The sequence below is a fragment of the Pseudorca crassidens genome, chromosome 2 (genome assembly GCF_039906515.1).
Source record: "Pseudorca crassidens isolate mPseCra1 chromosome 2, mPseCra1.hap1, whole genome shotgun sequence".
In the NCBI taxonomy this organism is placed as follows: Eukaryota; Metazoa; Chordata; class Mammalia; order Artiodactyla; family Delphinidae; genus Pseudorca; species Pseudorca crassidens.
The window spans coordinates 56055804-56075591 of NC_090297.1; the positions used below are offsets into that span (position 1 = coordinate 56055804).

The following is a 19788-nucleotide window of genomic DNA, read 5'->3' on the forward strand; positions in this document are numbered from 1 at the left end:
CTGCTGCGGAGCACAGGCTCCGGATGCGCAGGCCCAGCGGCCATGGCTCATGGGCCCAGCCGCTCCGCGGCATGTGGGATCCTCCCGGATCGGGACACGAACACGTGTCCCCTGCATCGGTAGGCGGACTGTCAACCACTGCGCCACCAGGGAAGCCCCTAAAATCAGAGTTTTAAAACAAGTTAGAAATAATAACTCCCAGTGTCTCCAACTGACTCTATAAGCATTTAAGTTAATTTTAAATGACACAGTTCTTTAATTTGTAAGGGAACTTAACTTAGCCATTCCAATGATTATTAAATATATTAAGAATGAACTTAAAATGTTAGGGTCCCTGTGATGAGCTGTAAAATGATCAAAAAATGTTAGCACTTTTTTCGATTATCAAGTGAAATGATTTTGATGCAGATTTTAATTTTACGTATATATATAAAGGCTAATAATTCATTATTTTTAAATGAGTTTAAGTTTTTGTAACTAAAATTACTAGGTTAAGTGGTGGTTATTCAGGATTTCCATTTAATATTCTGCCATATGGGCTGTTTACTTCATAGGGCTCAACCTATGCAAAGTCCCTACTAGCTAGAAATCCTTCAAATGGGGAAATATGTTAGTGGTGCTTAAAGATAAGTATTAGTGTTGTCTTAAGTTAGTCATGATTTTCAACTATTGCTATTCTTGCTCTCTAAATTACAAATCACTAATAGTTTATCATTGTCAGGTGAGTTTTTCAGTGTACAGTGAAATATACTCATATGTTACATGAGTACATGGGTACTATAATATTACAATAACAAGAATTTGAGGGCTTCCCTGGTGGCGCAGTGGTTGAGAGTCCGCCTGCCGATGCAGGGGACACGGGTTCGTGCCCCGGTCCGGGAAGATCCCACATGCCATGGAGCGGCTGGGCCCGTGAGCCATGGCTGCTGAGCCTGTGCGTCTGGAGCCTGTGCTCCGCAACAGGAGAGGCCACAACAGTGAGAGGCCCGGGTACCGAAAAAAAAAAAAAAAAAAAAATTTAAGATGTGCATCTTAGTTCCAATGTGAATCACCATGCTTTATTGCTAAAGCAGACACTTAAATACTGCCCCAAATGTGCTTGTACCTTGATATTTCATGTTCTCTCGTCTCTTGGAAAATGAGGATGAACTGAGCTAGGTGAGTTTTGGGGTCTTCTGTCCTACTTAAGTGGTTCAGGATTTTAAAAATGTTTGAGAAACAATAATTGAATTTAATTATCTTACTTTCTGAAAAAGGAAACTGAAGGCCAAAGGGACTAAATGGGCAAACACACACGATCAGTTAGAGCCTGTTCTTTTTCTTTCAGAATGGGCAGTGAAAGTTGTATTGGAACACTGGTAAATTTAATTTAGCTCTTCTCTTTCACTGAGTTGTTCAGAATGTTTTTCTCGGGTTTCATTTAGTTTATTTTTAATTCAGGTGCAAACTGGAACATACAGTGCTGGATGAAAGAGGACTTGAAATTATTCATCTGTTATATGGAGTCATTATTTAAGAGTCCTTTCAAGAATTATGACCTTAAGGTCCATCTTTTATATCTTCTGTAAGTACCAAATAAATAAATTTGGACATTTCCATGACACAAGTTTTTTTGAAATGCAAGAGTTTCCATATACAGAAGTAGATTATGAAAGCTCTTCTATCTCTGCATTTCCTTTTATATCAATGTACATTTCTGTACTTTTTATATAACCTTCTTCTCCATTAGGTTTCCTCTTTTCTCCTCATGTTGGTTCAGGTAGCAAAGCATTGCAGATGTGGATGGGCATATATTCTCAAAGAAGCGTGAACTCAATTCAGTAGTGTTAGATATTTGAGTGGAGAAGGGGAAATAGTTTATATTTATTTTTCTGGTGGATTTTTCTCTCATATTTGATCTTTTTATTATCTTAAAATGTAAGTGCTTTTTATTTATTTGTGCTAGGTAGAGAGCCATGATGGTGGTTTCAAACAGCCATACACTTATGATTCTAACAGCTAATATGTCATTCAAGTTTTCTAATAATTCCAGTGATAATACATACCATTTCTATTTGAATTTTAACTCTTTAAAATTCATTCTCATTTGTTCTTTTATTTGATGCTTAAGAAGAATGTCACTCACCTCCCTCAGTTCTGCAGTTATTGAGGTCATATAATTAAGGGGCAGTGTGCTAGAAACTGTCCATATAAAGATGAATAGAGACAGAAAGTAGAATGATGGCTACCAGGGACTAGGGGAGGGGTAATGAAGAGTTCTTGTTTAAATGGGTTCAGAGTTTCAGTTTGGGGAGATGAAAAAAGTTCTGAAGTTGAATGGTAGGGATTGTTACCCAACAATGTGAATGTACTTAATATCATGAACTGTACACTTAAAATGGTAAATGTTATGTTATGTATATTTTACCACAGTAAAAAAATTTTAAAGAAACAAAGATGTCAAGAAAAAGATGTATTCATAGACTTTACTAAATGTGTATTTTTTTAATCTATTTATTTATTTATTTTTGGCTGTGTTGGGTCTTCGTTTCTGTGCGAGGACTTTCTCTAGTTGTGGCGAGCAGGGGCCACTCTTCATCGCGGTGCGCGGACCTCTCACTGTCGCTGCCTCTCTTGTTGCGGAGCATAGGCTCCAGAGGCGCAGGCTCAGTAATTGTGGCTCACAGGCCCAGTTGCTCCGCAGTATGTGGAATCCTCCCAGACCAGGGCTCGAACCCGTGTCCCCTGCATTGGCAGGCAGATTCTCAACCACTGCGTCACCAGGGAAGCCCCACTAGATGTGTATTTTACATCAACTTTTTAAAATAACTGCAATGGTTGCAGTTACATCAACTTTTTAAAATAACTGCAAACTTCACTGTTTTGCCGTATGTTGTTCTATGTATTTTTAGACTATGTTGTTGGGTGGATCTATGTTCTTAGCTGTTACATCTTCTTGATGTATTTTCCCATTAACCTTTATACAACATTCTTCTTTGTTTTGTATCTTGCCTTTAGTTTTAAAAATATATTTTGTCTTATATATATATATTTTATTATTTTTGTTTATATATTTATTTATTTTTCGGTACACGGGCCTCTCACTGTTGTGGCCTCTCCCGTTGCAGAGCAACAGGCTCCGGACGCACAGGCTCAGCGGCCATGGCCCACGGGCCCAGCCGCTCTGTGGCATGTGGGATCTTCCCGGACAGGGGCACGAACCCATGTCCCCTGCATCGGCAGGCGGACTCTCAACTGCTGCGCCACCAGGGAAGCCCGTCTTATATTTTTTTAAAAAAAGAATAGTTATGATCTCTGCTCTTGAGCCGCTCACAGGCTAGTGGTTGGGACAGATATGTACAAATATGTATCAAAATAGGGCTTCAGTTTTAGTGGTTACTGATGTGCACTTGGTAGGCACATGAAGGTGTGGGAGCACAAGAATGGTGTGAGAGCCTTACGTGGGGATGTCTAGAGCACTGGTGGCAAGAGGAGTGAAGGTTTCCCAAGGAAGGAGATAGCTAAGTTGAAACTTCAGGAATGAATAAGAGCTAATAACAAAAATATGTGGGCAGGTAGCATTGAGAAGCATATCAACATCACCTGGAAATATTTTAGAAATTTAAATTTGATAACTCTGTCCCAGAACTAGAATCAGAAATTTTGGGGGTGAGGCCCATCAATCTGTATTTTATCAAGCCCTTTAGATGAATCTGATGGAACTAAAATTTGAAAATTTCTGGTGTGAAGGTAAATAAGACAAATTTTAGAAGAAAATTTGCATAGCTGCTACCATCCTCATTATGTACTGATTATCAGACTGTAGTTAATATTTATAACTTACGTTAGACTGCTGGACTAATTTTTTTTTTGGCCTCGCTGCAAGGCTTGTGGAATCTTAGTTCCCCACCAAGGGATTGAACCCGGGCCTCCAGCAGTGAAAGTGCTGAGTCCTAACCATTGGACCTCCAGGAAATTCCCTGGACTAATTCTTAAAGTCACCCTACAGGAGTAGCCCAGATAGGGTGCCCCTGCTGTCACATCTGGTCATTGAGTGTCTCTGTGATGATTTCCACCTCTAATGCTGGTCACTAGATGAATCTAGAAGCCCCTGCTAGCTCCTGCTGCTTTAATGAGTGCAGTTCTCATTAGGGCCAGTGTCTTGAATGGGAGTAACCGATTGGTGAGAATGTGCCGTAGCTGCTAGTGTTTCAGCCTAACAGAAGAGTAGATTTCCCAGGCAGATGCTGGGCAGCCAGGTGGATAAATGTTCACAACAGAATGACTGGGCTATAAATCTCTAGAGGCCCAAGAAGCCTGCTGAAGTAGTAAAGTGAGAAGGTAGAGGAGTAATGGGCAAATGCACAGCCAAAGGTGAACATGTAAAGGATGGGAAAGAATGAGCTCGTTTCTAGTCTATAGAAAATGACCCAGCAGGGAGAGAAAAATTGAAGATGTGGTAGAAGGGGACCCATTGAAGATACATGACAGAGAGTGAATGGTTCAATAGGCAAGTTCCAGAAAAAGAGCACAGATGAAGGGTTGGTCTTAAAACGTATTGAGAGAAGAAAGGAAGCACTGTGGTGGATGAGGATATATTTGACGTCTGGGCAGAAAGTTTCCTGCTTTATTAACCAAGACAGATTTTCGCTCAGAGAAAAGAATTCCTTTGCGATGTAGTACATTTTTGTGATGACCTGAATACTTTGGGTGATGATTAAAATCTCACTAGGTGCCTATTCAAGAGAATTTCAAATATTATCAGTGGGCTAGGGTAATGTGCTCAGTTTTAAAGCTCTGTGACTATGTGTAAGGATTTATATTTTATAATTTTTATAATGTATAGGTCATAGTTATGTCTGAGGTCTGCATTTTCTGAAAAAGATATTATATATGAATATGTCAGAACATTACAAAATTGCATAGTAAGTTAGCTACCGCTGCGAATTTGAACTTCAGTCAGCTAAGTAGCCATTGGTCTGTTCATCTAAATGGTAAGACCCAGAAAAATGAGAAAATTATGATAAACTAAATAGATTTTTCAACTTGCTCATATGATGAATTTAGTAGATTCTTTTAACCTGCTTTTATTTGAACTCAGGTTTCTGAAAAATATTAATACAGGAAAACCTAATTACATGCAATTTGAGAAGCATTTTCTTTTCTTTTCTTTTTTTCTTGCCACTTTAATTGTTCTCTCCATTGTATGATTTGGTTAGTTTTACCAATTGTCACATACTATTTCCACCTTGAATTCTATTTGTGTGTGCATCTTTGGGCAATATATCTCCAAAAATTTAAATAAGACTCTTCAGATCAGGAGGAAGAGCTGGCCCATATAACAAATGAAACCTCTGTGGAAGAGGAAATCCATAAGGATGGTTACTATAGAAAAGTTTTCATCAAAATCACCTCCTCAAGACATTAGAGAATTCATGAGAGAAGTCTTTCAAATGCTTCCATGTGTAAATAAGTATGTATTTAAAAGGAACTAAAACCTAATGTTTATAAGGGACTTAAAGCCCTATAAATATGTCCCTTAAGGGAAAGCATTGTTTAAGGTCAGATATTAATGTTTGTCCGAGAAACTGAAGGAGAGATACCGTACAAATGTGTTATTTTTGAATTTTCTCTTAGACCTAGGAAGGAAATCCTCTTCTTCCTTTGTGAGATGCCTATGTGTACATCAGACACTGAGCTGAGTGTAGGGAACAGTGTTAAACAGCTCAGACTCAACCCTTGCCTTCTTGGAGCTGACAGTAAAGACAAAGAACATAATAAAGTTTGAAAATGCTGTGATGTAATAAATATGGGGACTTTGAGAAACATATGCTAGAAGTATCTGCCTAGGGGGGATATAAGGGGGCAGAGAAGAATGAGCTAGAGAGAGTGAAGAGCATTTGCAAAGGAACACAGTCACATATAGACATTTGAGGACTTGAAAAGTTCTGTGGTTGGGAAGCTGGGGAATGATGAGAAATCAAGGTGGATGAATAAGCAAGGGTTGTCCAGGGAGTTTGGACTTTTGTAACTGCTAATACCTAGTTTACTTTGTCTCTTCACTGTAACTCTTGTCAGCATTCTTGGTGATTTCAGCATCAATCTGGATGATCTTCAATTTCTTGAAAGCTTTACTTTTACTCTTCTCTTCTTCATCCAACCTAGCTTACCCATTCTCATGGATCTTGTCATTAGCTGATAAGCTTGCTCTTTCTCTAATCTCAGTTTCAAGGATCCCACTCTTTGATCATCTCTCCCCCTACCTGTCATGTCAGGCCTAGTCCCTCTGTCACCTCAGCCTCAGGAGTAAATCTCCATGCCCCTTGGCTCTGCTCTCTGGGCCCTTGGTTCTGCCCTCTGATTCGCCTTCCATTTTTTTAATGAAAAGTTACACATCTCTGCAGCTGAGTAGTTTTCTCAGCATGCTTCCGGTTGGCACAATTTTGGGAATCCAGTGGCTTTGTTTCATTTTGTACTCCTTCAGTCTAAGCTAGCAGTGTTTCTGCTACTGTAATTCTCTCACAAGATCGCACAGCCTCCTGGGAATCTTACTGGGGTTCACTCCATTAGATAAAAGGCCGCAGGTCTCTTAGAAATAAGCTCTTCTCTTTGCTTAGAAGCCATTTCAAACATCCTTAGCCATCTGGAGAGGCTGGGAATTTTACAACTTTCAAGTCCTACTTCCTTTGTTTAACAGCCCTTTTGTCAATGAATATCTCTCCTCTTGAAACAGTAAGGAACCAAGAGGCATTTTCAGCACTTGTTTGGAAGTCTCCTGAAATAGATCACCAGATCAGTAGGCACATTCTACACTGTCCACAGAACTGCCGATGTGTTACTTAGCTTTCGACCACTATGTAAGAAAGATTCTCTTTCCTCCAGTTTCCAATATCATGTTCCTCACTTCTTTTTGTGTCCTCGCTGGCAGTGTCCTCAAACTGTAGACTTCTACTAACAGTCTGTTCAAGGTGTTTTAGGCTTTCTCCATCATGCCTCTTCAAATACTTCCAGCCTGTGTCCATCACCTAGCTCCAAAGCCACACCCACATTTTTAGGTATTTGTTATGGCAGCATCCCACTTCCAGGTACCAATATCTTCCTTGGCTATCTATGCCATATGATAAATTACCCAAAATTTAGTGGCTTAAAACAACAGTTATTCATCATTTCACAGTTTCTGTGGGTCAGGAATCTAGGTGCAGCTTAGCTGGGACATCTGCCTTAAGGTCTTTCACAAGGTTGCATTGCAGATGTCAGGTAGGAGTGCAGTTATTTCAAGGTTCAACTTCAGGAGGATCTGTTTCCAAGCTCACTCCCTAGGCTTCCAAATTCCTCATGGGCCACTAGACAGAAAGCCTTAGTTCCTCCCAGGCTGTGACTGGAGGCCTTCTTCAGTTCTTTGTCCTGTGTATTCTCCATAGAGCATCTTACAACATGGCAGCTGGCTTCCCTTAGAGAGAGCCAGAGAGACCTGCTGATGACCTTGTTTTTGATTTTCACTGGGAAAGCAGGAGGTGGAGGGGGCGGGTTCAAGTTTTTGCTTTTCTCACCAAAATCTACCAGCCTGCTCATGTCAGTGCCTATGCAGTTTCCTTGTTTTCTTTAGTTGCTGATGAATTCTCTGGGTTCCAATATAAAATGAACCCTTTCTTCTGTGTTTTGAGTCCCATCCCCTGTTGTCACTCAAGGACTTTGTTCTGGCAATTATCCCCTCTCTCTCCTGCATCATCAAGTTTTCCTCTCAGCCGATACACATGCTGCAGTAACTCCCACTTAAAACATAGATTTCCTTGATCACACATTTCCATCAAGTCATCACCCCATTTCACTACTCCCTTTAAAGAAAACCAAGTTTTGAACTATGTGAATACATATCTTCAGAAGTTAATATAAAAAGTCAGCAAAAGTGACTTCTGGCCATGAGGGAATAATAAGTTCTAGGATTACTCTTCTGTCATAAACAACTAGAAAAGTCGATAAAAGTAGAAAACATCTATTTTCAGATATTGGACAAAGGCAGAACAGAACGTGATTCCTGAGAGGAGGAAACAAAGTAAGTTCTATTTTACTCAGGTTTTCCGGGCTGGAGGCAATTTCCAGGACATGGCACAAGGCTGGGGAACTCAAGCAGAGCCCAGCAATATTGCTGAATTGAGGAGACAGAGAGAAGAGTTCAGAGGGTAAAAGGGGGCTTGATTCATAGGGCAGGGTACCTGAAGCAGGGAGGTACACAGGAGTTAGCACTGGGGTCCCCTTGATTCTTTGGCTGAATACCCGTCTGTCTATGATCTTGGGCAAGAAAACTTCTAGGAAGAGAACAACTACCAGGAGCTGTAATCTAAGCAATTCCCAGAGGTCACACAGGGCCAGGAATAATGAAAGTTTCCAACAGGGAGACTTGGAGAGACCTTGTTGAATATCACTGACATTCAGTAGAAACCCCATAATAGCCACACTTTAAAAGTGGGGCCAGATTAGCCCTACAGTCAAGGCTATTCTATACGCCCCCCAAAAAAGCTTAAAAGAAGCTTAAAAGGTTCACACTTAAGTCACCCAAGTAACTTAGCTGATTGCCAGAACAAAATCCAACATTCTTTAAGGCAAAACAACATAATCCAACACTCAATTGTAATATTCACAATGTCTGGCATCCAGTAAAAAATGGTACATATATGAAGGAAGAGGAAAATATAAGCCCAAAAGAAAAAATAGACAATAGAAGCAGACCCAGAAATGGCAGAGATAATAGAATTAGCAGACAGTTAGTTTTAGCATGCTCCACATGCTCAAGGATATAAAGGAAAACATGAACATAATGAGGAGAGAAATTGACAATATAAAAAAGAACAACTGAAATTTTTAGAGAAGAAAGATGCATTATTTATAAACAAACGTGCTCAATGTTAATTGGGACATTTTAGGCATAGTGTTATTTAATTAAGAAACAGTGTGTGCAGGCCACAGTGCTAGTCTCTGTGAGAAGTACACTTTCCATTCTTTCTCTCTTACCTTTTTTCTTTCCTTCCCTCTCCTTTTTTCCTCCTCCCTCACTCCCTCCCTTCCTTCCTTCCTTTCTTCCTTCCTATCAAGATGGACTCATGGATTATTATTTTATTTTGTGAGCTATATTTAGTTACTATCATTATTTATTTTATTGCTCACACTGTCCCATATTTGGCAGTGGGTGCTTATGTAAACTGGCCTCTGTGTCCTTTTGATGTGTTAGATCTTTTTTTTTTTTTTTAAATAGGACTCCTTACTTTCTAGCACTACAAGATGTTTCAGGTTGATTTTATACTTTTCCTGCTCTGACACTGGTATCAGCCATTTTTCCAAGGATCCCTGATTCCTTTCTGTTGGAGAATGATGTTTACAAAGTGGTATCGGGGGGCTAGATGCTCACTGTTACTTGGGTGGTATTGTTTCTAGGCCCACTCAGCTACATAGTTATATGTATACATACACACAGTACACACATAATGTGTATATATAATACTCACAAGTCTATATTTTTATATCTCTCTGTATATACACATATTAAAAGCATATTAAAACCCAAAGAATGTTGGATTTTGTTCTGGCAATACTAATGTCTCTTGTTCTAGTTCAAAACCACAGGATCTATCCTAGCCTTTCTTTTCTTTCTTTTTTTTTTTTTGTAACTCCTTTTTCTAGCAGTGAGAAATCTTGCTTCCCTTTCCAACAATATATTACCTAGTTGCTCAGTCCTAGAATACACACAAAGTAGTTTTGGAATAGCTAAGCCATACCACCATAGAAAACAAATAGGGTAACTAGAGTGCAATGTTTGTTTAGACTCATTTTGCCTTTGCTAAAATTCTGTGTTCTGAAGTTAATTAGGATATCCCCTCCCCTTCTGCCTCAGGTGGTTGTATTGTTAACTTGATGTACATTTAGGTCTATTTGTTTTCGTTTGCATTCCTTTTTTATTTTCTTTCTTTTTTCTTCCTCCCTCTCATCCTTGTTGATTTTCCATTTGTTTGGTGATGTTGTACATCTGATGAGTACTTTGTGTTTTACAGAATGCTTCTTAAATTTGTCTCCTTGATGAAATACATCTAAGTCAACTTCTTACCTGGGCCTAATTCATGAGGTCTGGACAGGATTTGCATTTCTATCAATTTCCAGATGATGCTGATGTTACTGGCTTGGGGACCATACTTTGAGAACCGCTGGTCTATGACACTTATTAAAAACAGATTCCTTGGCCCCAGACCTACTGAATTCTCCATGGAGGGTCCAGGAATCTATTATGATGAGACTAGTCTGGGACACTAACCTGTTCTTTGAAATTACTTGGGATTGGTAAACTAGATTTTGGGGAGTAACATTTGTATAGGTTACCAGTCTGAGATTTAAAATGTGACTTGATTAAATTATACACAAAGCTAATGCTAAATTTTCCAATTCATGTTTATTGGTTTGCCCACTATGTTTTGCTCTCAGTTTATGTCACAATCAAGAACACTCATTTGGTGTTATTCCTATAATAATTTAGTATAGATCTTTGCTTAGAGAAACATTAATATATTCATAGAAAAATTTGAGGGGAACAAGTAATTTGATCAAAGGTCAGATGATAGAATGTGCTTTCTATAAACCATTTGTGGCTAAAAGATGAAATTTCAGTACTAATTATATATCTAATTTTTGAGTAGAAATATTGCCAAAATTGTGAAATTTGCAAAGAAGCCAAATTTAAAATTTATTTGACCATTTTTTTCACTATTTTCACTTGCAAGTAAAGTTTACTCACATATAGAGAAATTAAATAAATAGTGACACTGAATTTGTGTGTGTGTGTGTTGGCAACGCATAAAATATTTTGCTGCATAAACATTTTTCAAGAATTTCAGAAATTCTTAAGTTTTGGTTATTTTAAGCTAGTGTATCTCTTTCTTATTTTAAAAATTTGATCACCATTTTAACTTATACTACTTTAAAATTTTGATGGTTTAAAAATAGCATTATCAAAATTTTAAAGTATCATTTGATGTTCATGAATACTTAAAACTTTTTTTTTTTTTTGCGGTACATGGGCCTCTCACTGTTGTGGCCTCTCCCGTTGCGGAGCACAGGCTCTGGATTCGCAGGCTCAGCGGCCATGGCTCACGGGGCCCAGCCGCTCCACGGCATGTGGGATCTTACCGGACCGGGGCATGAACCCGTGTCCCCTGCATTGGCAGGTGGACTCTCAACCACTGCACCACCAGGGAAGCCCCTGATGTTCATAAATACTTAAAACTTTAAAAAATCTTTTGGAAGGTAATAGAAGTTCTTATGCTGACTTTGGCAAGTAACAAGGCTGGTGTATTACAGGTTTCACACAAACTTGGAAAAACTTCTGCTGTCATGAGAAATATCTAATGTTTTCCTCAAGGAAAAAATAATTTGAAATAATTCTGTAATTCTCTAATATTCTGATTTATAGAAATATTAACATAATTCAGATTATAATTATTCTTTAGTTGTGGCCATTAAAGTTTTTATCAATCCCCTAAATAAAATGACAATGGTAAAAGTGAAAGTTATCTTGTAATGATAAGACAGCTTGTAATGATAAGACAGCTTGGGTGTGATGAAACAAGCACTGAACGTGGAAGTATGAGACTTAAGATGAATTCCAGGTCTACGTTCTCTTTGAGCTCAGTTTTTTACTTGTAAAGTAGGTGTTATTAGTTCCCTCATAAGGGAACTAATAAGGTGGCTTGAAAAATTGAATTAGTGATCCTCAAGGTGTTTCGTGTACATTGCAAATATGTTATATAATGAAATTTGATGATATATTTAATGTGGTTTCCTTATTTTTGTGTCTTTTGCCCATCAAATACCCACCTGTAGGGAGTACAAAATGTTTTTGGCCTATAGCTGGGATTAAAAATTTTTTTCTTAAAAGTCTAGAGAGTAAATATTTTAGACTTTGCCCACCATACTGTCTCTATCACAACCTTGTAGTCACAATTAATATGTAAATGAATGAGCACGACTGTGTTTATGGACGCTGAAATTTGAATTTCATATAATTTACGTGAATCATGGAATATTCTTCCTCTTTTCTTTGTATTGTTTTAAACCATTGGTTAATGTAAGAAGTCCTTCTAAAAATGGGTGTTATTTGGGCTGCAGGTTTCTCACCCCTGTTTAGAGCATTTGAAAACTAGGTTTAGGTTCATTCTTAGACTTTCATGATGGGGTTATCTGTTGGAGTGGTTTGGGAAATTACTGAATGGAGTTTGTTTTTTTTTAAAAAAACACAAATTATGAAATACTACAATATATGTTGTATATATACATACTATATAATATATAATCATTGTATATAGTCATTATTATGAATATATATATTTGCATATATTTAAATTGTAAAGAAAATGAAAATAGATTGATTAAATAGAACACAACAGTGAAGTGGTAGAGAAACCACAGAGTTAATTTCATTGGTAATCAGCCGTATTCTACAAATGTCCACTGTATTTAGAAAAAGATGGCATTGGTGAGACCGTGTAAAGTAAGACAGTGTGATTCTAACTTTTCTTTTTGTTTTAAAAAGAAAAATATCACCAGAATTTCCTATCCTTTAAAAAATATTACTGAAGTGTATGTGTCTTGTTTTCTGTTCAGTTCTATTTGTGGCTTAAAATTTGGGAGTTCTTCAGTCAAAGCATAATACAAGCTGCAAGCATATTTCTGACATAAATAACCACAATTCATTTAATTTGTTCCATACTTTTCTGATAAAAGCTTTTATTTTAATATTTGAAAAACACATAAAAGCCATGGTGTGATATTTTTAAAAATAACATTTCATTGGATTTGTTTAAAGATTTAGATAAAGTTGAAAGTGCTAAGTCATTCCACCTCCAATTCAAAATGGAATTTCATGGGTGTATAGCCCTTTAAAGTTTTTAAAAATACTTTTATGGGGCTTCCCTGGTGGTGCAGTGGTTTAGAGTCCGCCTGCCGATGCGGGGGAAGCAGGTTCATGCCCGGGTCTGGGAGGATCCCACGTGCCGCCGAGAGGCTGGGCCCGTGGGCCATGGCCGCTGAGCCTGCGCGTCCGGAGCCTGTGCTCCGCAAAGGGAGAGGCCACAACAGTGAGAGGCCCGCGTACTGCAAAAAAAAAAAAAAACTTTTATGTAATTGTCTTTTATATTCACAAAAACTTAATAAAGACAGATGGTTCAGGCATTTTCTCTGTTTTACTGTTTAAGGAGACCAAGGCTCACAAAGATGAACTTACTTGTCTATGGTCTTATGGTTCATAAGCAAACAGAAAAACCTGATTTAGGTCTCAATGTTAATTTAGTGTGCTTCTTACAATAACAGTATCCCTTCCACAGTGCCCAGGATATTGCTTTGCACATTAAAATGTCTTGTAAATGTTGTTTCCTGATTGATGTTTTTTTTTTAGGACTAAAGGAATACTAAAGTCTAGCTCAGGAAACTTGAAAACATCTATCATAATTCAAAACACTTAATAATTCGTGGGGTGTGTTTGGAAAGGTTAGGGTCCGTTTCTCTCATGTGTTTATATCTGAATCCTCATGTATAGGCTAGTTAGCACAGTTTCTAAAGCAACACTTTCTCCACGTTGAATTTTTAGTTAGTATATTTATCTCTTACAGCTTTTTCCTCCAAAAGGACTGAGGTCTTTTCTGAAGGCAGTGATCATGCCTAAATATTAATACTCTCTCCCTGTCCCCAGGTTCTTTAAAAAGCGTGCAGTGGCTTGGATACGAGGCAGCAGGTGTTTATGGACAGAATGGGGGTAGCTCAAGCAAGACAGGGAATATGAGGCATGGATACTCCCCGCCCCTGCCATGAACTTCCACCCTAAAGACTTCTCGTTTATACCAAGGCTTAGACTCTCCATGGGATGAGGCAGATTAAAAAAACAAACACGAAAAAATCAGAAATAACAACTGTCTGTGTCTTGGTTGCAGGCTGTTATTCTCTATGCCTTGAGTTGGGTAACCCTATAAGATAATTACAGTTATTTTTTAAAGTTAACCCATTCATTTGTAGGTTTACAGTGATAGGCAAAGTATTGCTTAAAAACTTTTCCCTAGATTTCCTTTTTTTTGTAAACAGCTTTTTTGCCATATAAGAATATAAAATAAACTGTACATATTTAGTGTAGACTTATAAGTTTTGATATATGAAACCACTCATAAAGTCTTCACCATAATAAAGAAAATGAATCTATTGTCAATCACAAAATTTCTGCTTGCCCCTTTGTAATCCCACCCTCTACTCCTACCTGTGGTACCCTACCACCAGCCCCACCTCCCATCCTCCACTGTCCCCAGGCAATGACTGATCTGACCCTTTCTGTAACCAAAGGTTTCTTTGCATTTTCTAGAATTTTATATAAATGCATTCCTACAGAACTTTTGTCTTGCTTTCACATGGCATGATTATTTTGAGATTCATTAATGCTGTGTGAATCTACTGGCAGTCCATTCCTTTTCAGTGCTGAGTAGCATTCCATTATATGAATATACCACAGTTTGTTTGTCTACTCACCTATTGATTGATAAATGAGTTGTTTACAGGTTTTGGCTCTTACAAAGAAAGCTGCTACAATTCTCTGTACTTGTTTGTGTACATATCTCTGTAAGGATATATGCTTTTACTTCTCCTGGATGAATACCTGGGAATGGAATATGTAAATTATATAGTAGGTGTATGTTTAACAACTTAAGAAATTGCAAAACTGTTTTCCAAAGTTGTATCATTTTACATTCCTACCAGCAGTGTATTAGAGTTCCAGTTCCTGCATACCTCTTCAATATGTGATATGATGAATCTTTTCAATTTTGACCATTATAATATGTGGATAGTAGTATTGGGGTTTTAATTTGCATTTTCTGAATAACTAGTGATTTGGGGCTTCTTTTCACATGTTTCTTTTCATTCTATGTATTCTGTGGAGAAGTGACTATTGACATTTTGGCCTATTTTTAATTGGATTTTTTAATATTATTATTGAGTTATGAAAGTTCTTTGTATCTTCTGGATTCAAGTCCTTTATTAGAGAGATGACTGGCAAATGTATTCTCTCAGTCTGTGACTTGTCTTTTGTTATTTTTAATCTTTCACAGTGTCTTTTGAAGAACAGAAGTTTTCAATCTTGATAGAAGTCCAATTATCATTTTGTTCTTTTTCTTTTTTAACATCTTTATTGGAGTATAATTGCTTTACAGTGGTGTGTTAGTTTCTACTTTGTAACAATATCAATTTGTTCTTTTATGGATCATGCTTTTGTGTTTCATCTAAGAAATTCTTATCTAAACCAAGGCCACAAAAATTTTTTCCCATATTTTCTTCTAAAAGATTCATAGCTTTAGACTTGACATTTGGATTGATGATCCATTTTGAATTAATTTTTAGGTCTGGTGGGGGGTATGGATTAAAGTTGCTTTTTGGGGTGGGGAGCATGTAGATATCCCACTGTTCCAGCACAATTTATTGAAAAGATTACTTTTTCTCCACAGAACTGCTTGTACCTTTGTAGAAAATTGATTGTACATATAGGTGCTGGTCCCTCTTCTGTTCCATTAATCTATTTTCCTATCTTTACACTCATACTCCAATGGCTGATTATCGTAGCTTATTAGCTGTAACTTCTTGTTTTATGACTTTAGTGGTGGCTTTAGGATTTAGAATATAGGTCTTTGACTTATTATAGTCGAACTGATATTATACCTCTAGCTGCTATGACACCACTTTGTGTATAGTAGAAGAACATTACAACTGTGTACTTACAGATCTCCCCCTTCCCCAAATTTGGTACTAATGTCATACAGTTTACTTCTACCTATGTTATAAACCCAACACTACACGGTTATTATTTTTGCTTTAATCAGTCAATAAATATCTACCCTTTTAGTTAAATTTCATTTCTTTGTGTGGAACCAGACTTCTATCTACTATCATTTTCTTTTTGCCTGAAGGACTTCCTTTAGCATTTTTTATAATGCTGGTCTGATGATAATGAGTTATTTCCATTTTGGCGTGTCTGAAAAAGCCTTTATTGCATGTTTATTTTGAAAGATATTTTTACTGCATATAGGGTTTAGGATCACAATTTTTCTTTCCTTTCAGTACTTCACTGTCTTCTTGTTTATATTATTTCTTTTTTTTTTCTTTTTTTTTTTTTTTTGCGGTACGTGGGCCTCTCACTGTTGTGGCCTCTCCCGCTGCGGAGCACAGGCTCCGGACGTGCAGGCCCAGAGGCCATGGCTCACGGGCCCAGCCGCTCTGCGGGATGTGGGATCCTCCCGGACCGGGGCACAAACCCGTGTCCCCTGCATCGGCAGGCGGACTCTCAACCACTGCGCCACCAGGGAAGCCCATTGTTTATATTATTTCTGATAGCTAACCTGCTTTAACCCTTGTCTTTGTATCCTTGTTATAATGTATCTTTTTTCCCCAGATGCTCTTTAAGCTGAGTGTGCAGAATAGCTGCCCTCAATTTGGATATTGTGTCCTACATTTTAAATATATCCAGTGCTTTCACATCTGTGTTAATATTTAGCTCTTCTTTTTCCATATAGGCTTGAAGTATTAGAAGAGTCACCTCTGCTCCCCCAGAAAAACAGTTTTCAGATTGTTCAGTGCAACTGCAGTGTTCATGAATGTTGCGAATGTCATGTGCCTGTGCCAACAGTCAAAATCAATTACACCCTTCTTATGTATTTGAAAATCACATCTGGTGGAGTAATTTTTCACTCACCTCCAATGTCAGTTCAGCCCATTAATGTTGGTAAGTTGTGCATAAAAAAGATAATAGATATCAACATCAGTCATACAAACAGGTTGAAGATTGCTTACAAAATTTTTCACTAGCTTATCTTGCTTTGACCAACACTCTAAAGATGGTAAGTGTAGTTCTAGGGAGTATTAAAAGCAGCTTCTGGAATGATTTAACAGCAGTATAGATATCTCTGCAATTGTAACTTAAATTCTTTTTGAAAACAGTTTGATTTCTTTAAATCCTGGATCCAGCTAATGGATATTTATTGCTTGGTTATTACTTTTTCACATCTTGGATAACTATTTCTGAAAATAATTGAAAGCTTGTTATTATCTGAATTTATGCCTTCAGTAAGCATTTCTTAGAGGCTCATGCGTGTCAGCCACTGACCTAGGAGCTGGAGAAACAATGGTGAATGCCTCACAGAACAGGGGCAGACAGTGGTGGGCAGAGAGAAACAGTAAAAACATAAATAATTTGCTGTACAAATCTGACCTTAAGAAAAACTCAAATAATAGGCAAAGGCCCATATTTTCAGAGCAAAGATTCTCCAAATTTATTTGATCAACTGGAATGTATAATTACATATATTCAGTGTATTCAGTTATTCAGTGTGAATAATATAGGCAAATGTTAACAAACTATTTAATTTATTAACTCAGTTTTGTATGTGTATGTTAAATTATATATTACATATGATACATAATTTAATGGTGTTACTATTTTACATTTACATTTCCTGAAACGATTGTATACAAACTCTTTTTTTTTTTTTTTTTTGCGATACACGGGCCTCTCACTGTTGTGGCCTCTCCTGTTGCGGAGCACAGGCTCCAGACACGCTGGCTCAGCGGCCATGGCTCACGGGCCCAGCCGCTCCGTGGCACATGGGATCCTCCCGGACCAGGGCACGAACCCGTGTCCCCTGCATCGGCAGGCGGACTCTCAACCACTGCGCCACCAGCGAAGCCCTTAAATTCTTGTTATTGTAATATTATAGACCTGTATACAAACTCTTTATATGCATCTCTGCATCATTGATTTTGACATCACTAGAGCCACTTTTCCAAGTATCTGACACACTTTCCCACACAGCTTTACCTTCACTTCTAAGTTACTGAGGAAATAGCACTTTTTGAATCTGCATATGACATCATATTTAACATTAGGACTTTAAAATAACTTGTCCTCTAGGGATATATTTGTGATCTCCACAATGTAATTACAATGATATCCAAGGAATTCAGTCATGACGTTATACCACAGGGAAAAATACAAAATCTATAAAGTATCATCATTTTCTCTTTTTAAAACCAGTTCTATCAGGTGATTTTTAGAAATATTTAGAGCCAGCATTGAATTAAATTGTTTTTAAAAGTAAAGTAGTTAAGAGAAGTTGCTGCGATAGACTTTATAAGAACCTTAAAAATGATTTTGTCTTATTTCGGATAATTTTGGGGAAAAAAATCTTTCCTCGTATTGGGATATATTTGATAATATTTTTAAAAGTGCTATGAAAGAAATAAGAGAAGTTGTGTGATGGAGAAAGTCAGGTGTAGGGGCTATTATTTCAGTTATAGATGTCCTCTTTTAGAAGATAGCATTTAAGCTGAAAGAAAAGAGATAGCCATGCGAAAACAAAAGGTGCTCCAAGCAGGAAGAATAGCACTCATAAAATTCCTGGGATGGAATGAGCTTGGAAGTTGGAAGAACCAAATACAAGACTCTTTTGCATGGAATGAATGAAGTAGGAGAATATTTAGAGATGTGGTTAGAGAGTCATCTGGGTCCAGGTCATACCATAAACCAGGGTTACAACTTTTGGATTTTATTCTAATTGCAGTGGAGGCATTTGAACCAGGAGAATGATATGATCAAGGGTGTGTGTGTGTGTGTGTGTGTGTGTGTGTGCATGTGTGCGTGTGTAAGCATGCATATGTTTAAAATTTATGCCGCATGTGAAGAAGGAAATTGATGAGGAAGGAAGGAAGGATAGTTGCAAGAGTAGAAGCAGAGGAATCAGATAGGAAGCTGTTGGAATTGTCCCATTGGCTTAGGGTTGTTGCAGTGGAGAAGTAAAGAAACGATCAGGCTTGGGATCTATTTAGGAGATGATGCTGACTGAACGTTCTAGTGGATTGGGTATGGAGTGTGAAGGACAGAGAGGAATCAAGGATAATAGTTAGGCTTGGACCTGGGTGGTACCAGAATAGTGGTACCAGATGCTGAGATGGGGATATTAGAGAGGATTAGGTGTGTGACATATTATGGTTGAGATGCTTATTAGAAACCGAAGAGATGTTGAGTATGTAGTTAGATATATGAGCCTGGAGTTCAGGGGAGATATATATTTGGGAGTCTGTAGCATACAGATGTTTATGGGATTGTATGAGATCACATATTTAGAGTTCAGTGAGAGAAAGACTGAGGGATGATCAGAGAGAAAAGAGGAGTAAAGGAGTGTGGTGGCCTGGAAGCCAAGTGAAAAAAGTATTTCAGCTACTCACGGAACAAGCAGTAGGAATACTGCTGAGAGATGGAGTAAAATGAATCAGACAGTTGACATTGGATTTGGCAAAGTGTAGTGACCTTGGTAAGAGTAGTTTCAGTGGACTAGTGAGAAGAAAGACCTGATCAGAATAGGTTGCTCAGGAAAATGGGATGCAAAGTGGAGAAAGTGAGTATGCCAGCTCTTTGGAGGAATTTTCCTCTGAAAGAAGCAGGTAGATGAGGTCTGGGACTGAGTACATAGGGGGTCCAGGGAAAGATTTATTTTTAGATTTCTAATATGAAGACATATATGTTTGCAAATAGGAAATGTAAAATCGTTTATAATTTTGTGATTTCACTTCTGTTTGGTGTCTTTGTTTTCTATCTTATTGGTCACGAGAACTCAGTGAATTTCACCTGTTGTTTCTGGACTTTACGGTTTAGATATACCTGCTTTAAAGTAACTAAAATTTGTAATATGTCACAGAAAGTAAAAACTTCATTAATTTTGACTCAAGGAAAGAAAAAAAACTATGACT

General features: G+C 37.7%; 1 protein-coding gene across 5 annotated transcripts in view; it reads left to right on the forward strand.

Moving 5' to 3' along the window:
* Positions 1-19788, forward strand: part of LEPR (leptin receptor) — a 103026-nt gene that overhangs the window by 32564 nt on the left and 50674 nt on the right. For all 5 annotated transcript variants that reach the window (XM_067726450.1, XM_067726453.1, XM_067726452.1 and 2 more), the window contains 2 exons: positions 1441-1564; positions 16560-16768. In XM_067726450.1, the coding sequence (XP_067582551.1) occupies positions 1441-1564; positions 16560-16768 (333 nt within the window). The remainder of the gene's footprint in view (positions 1-1440; positions 1565-16559; positions 16769-19788) is intronic.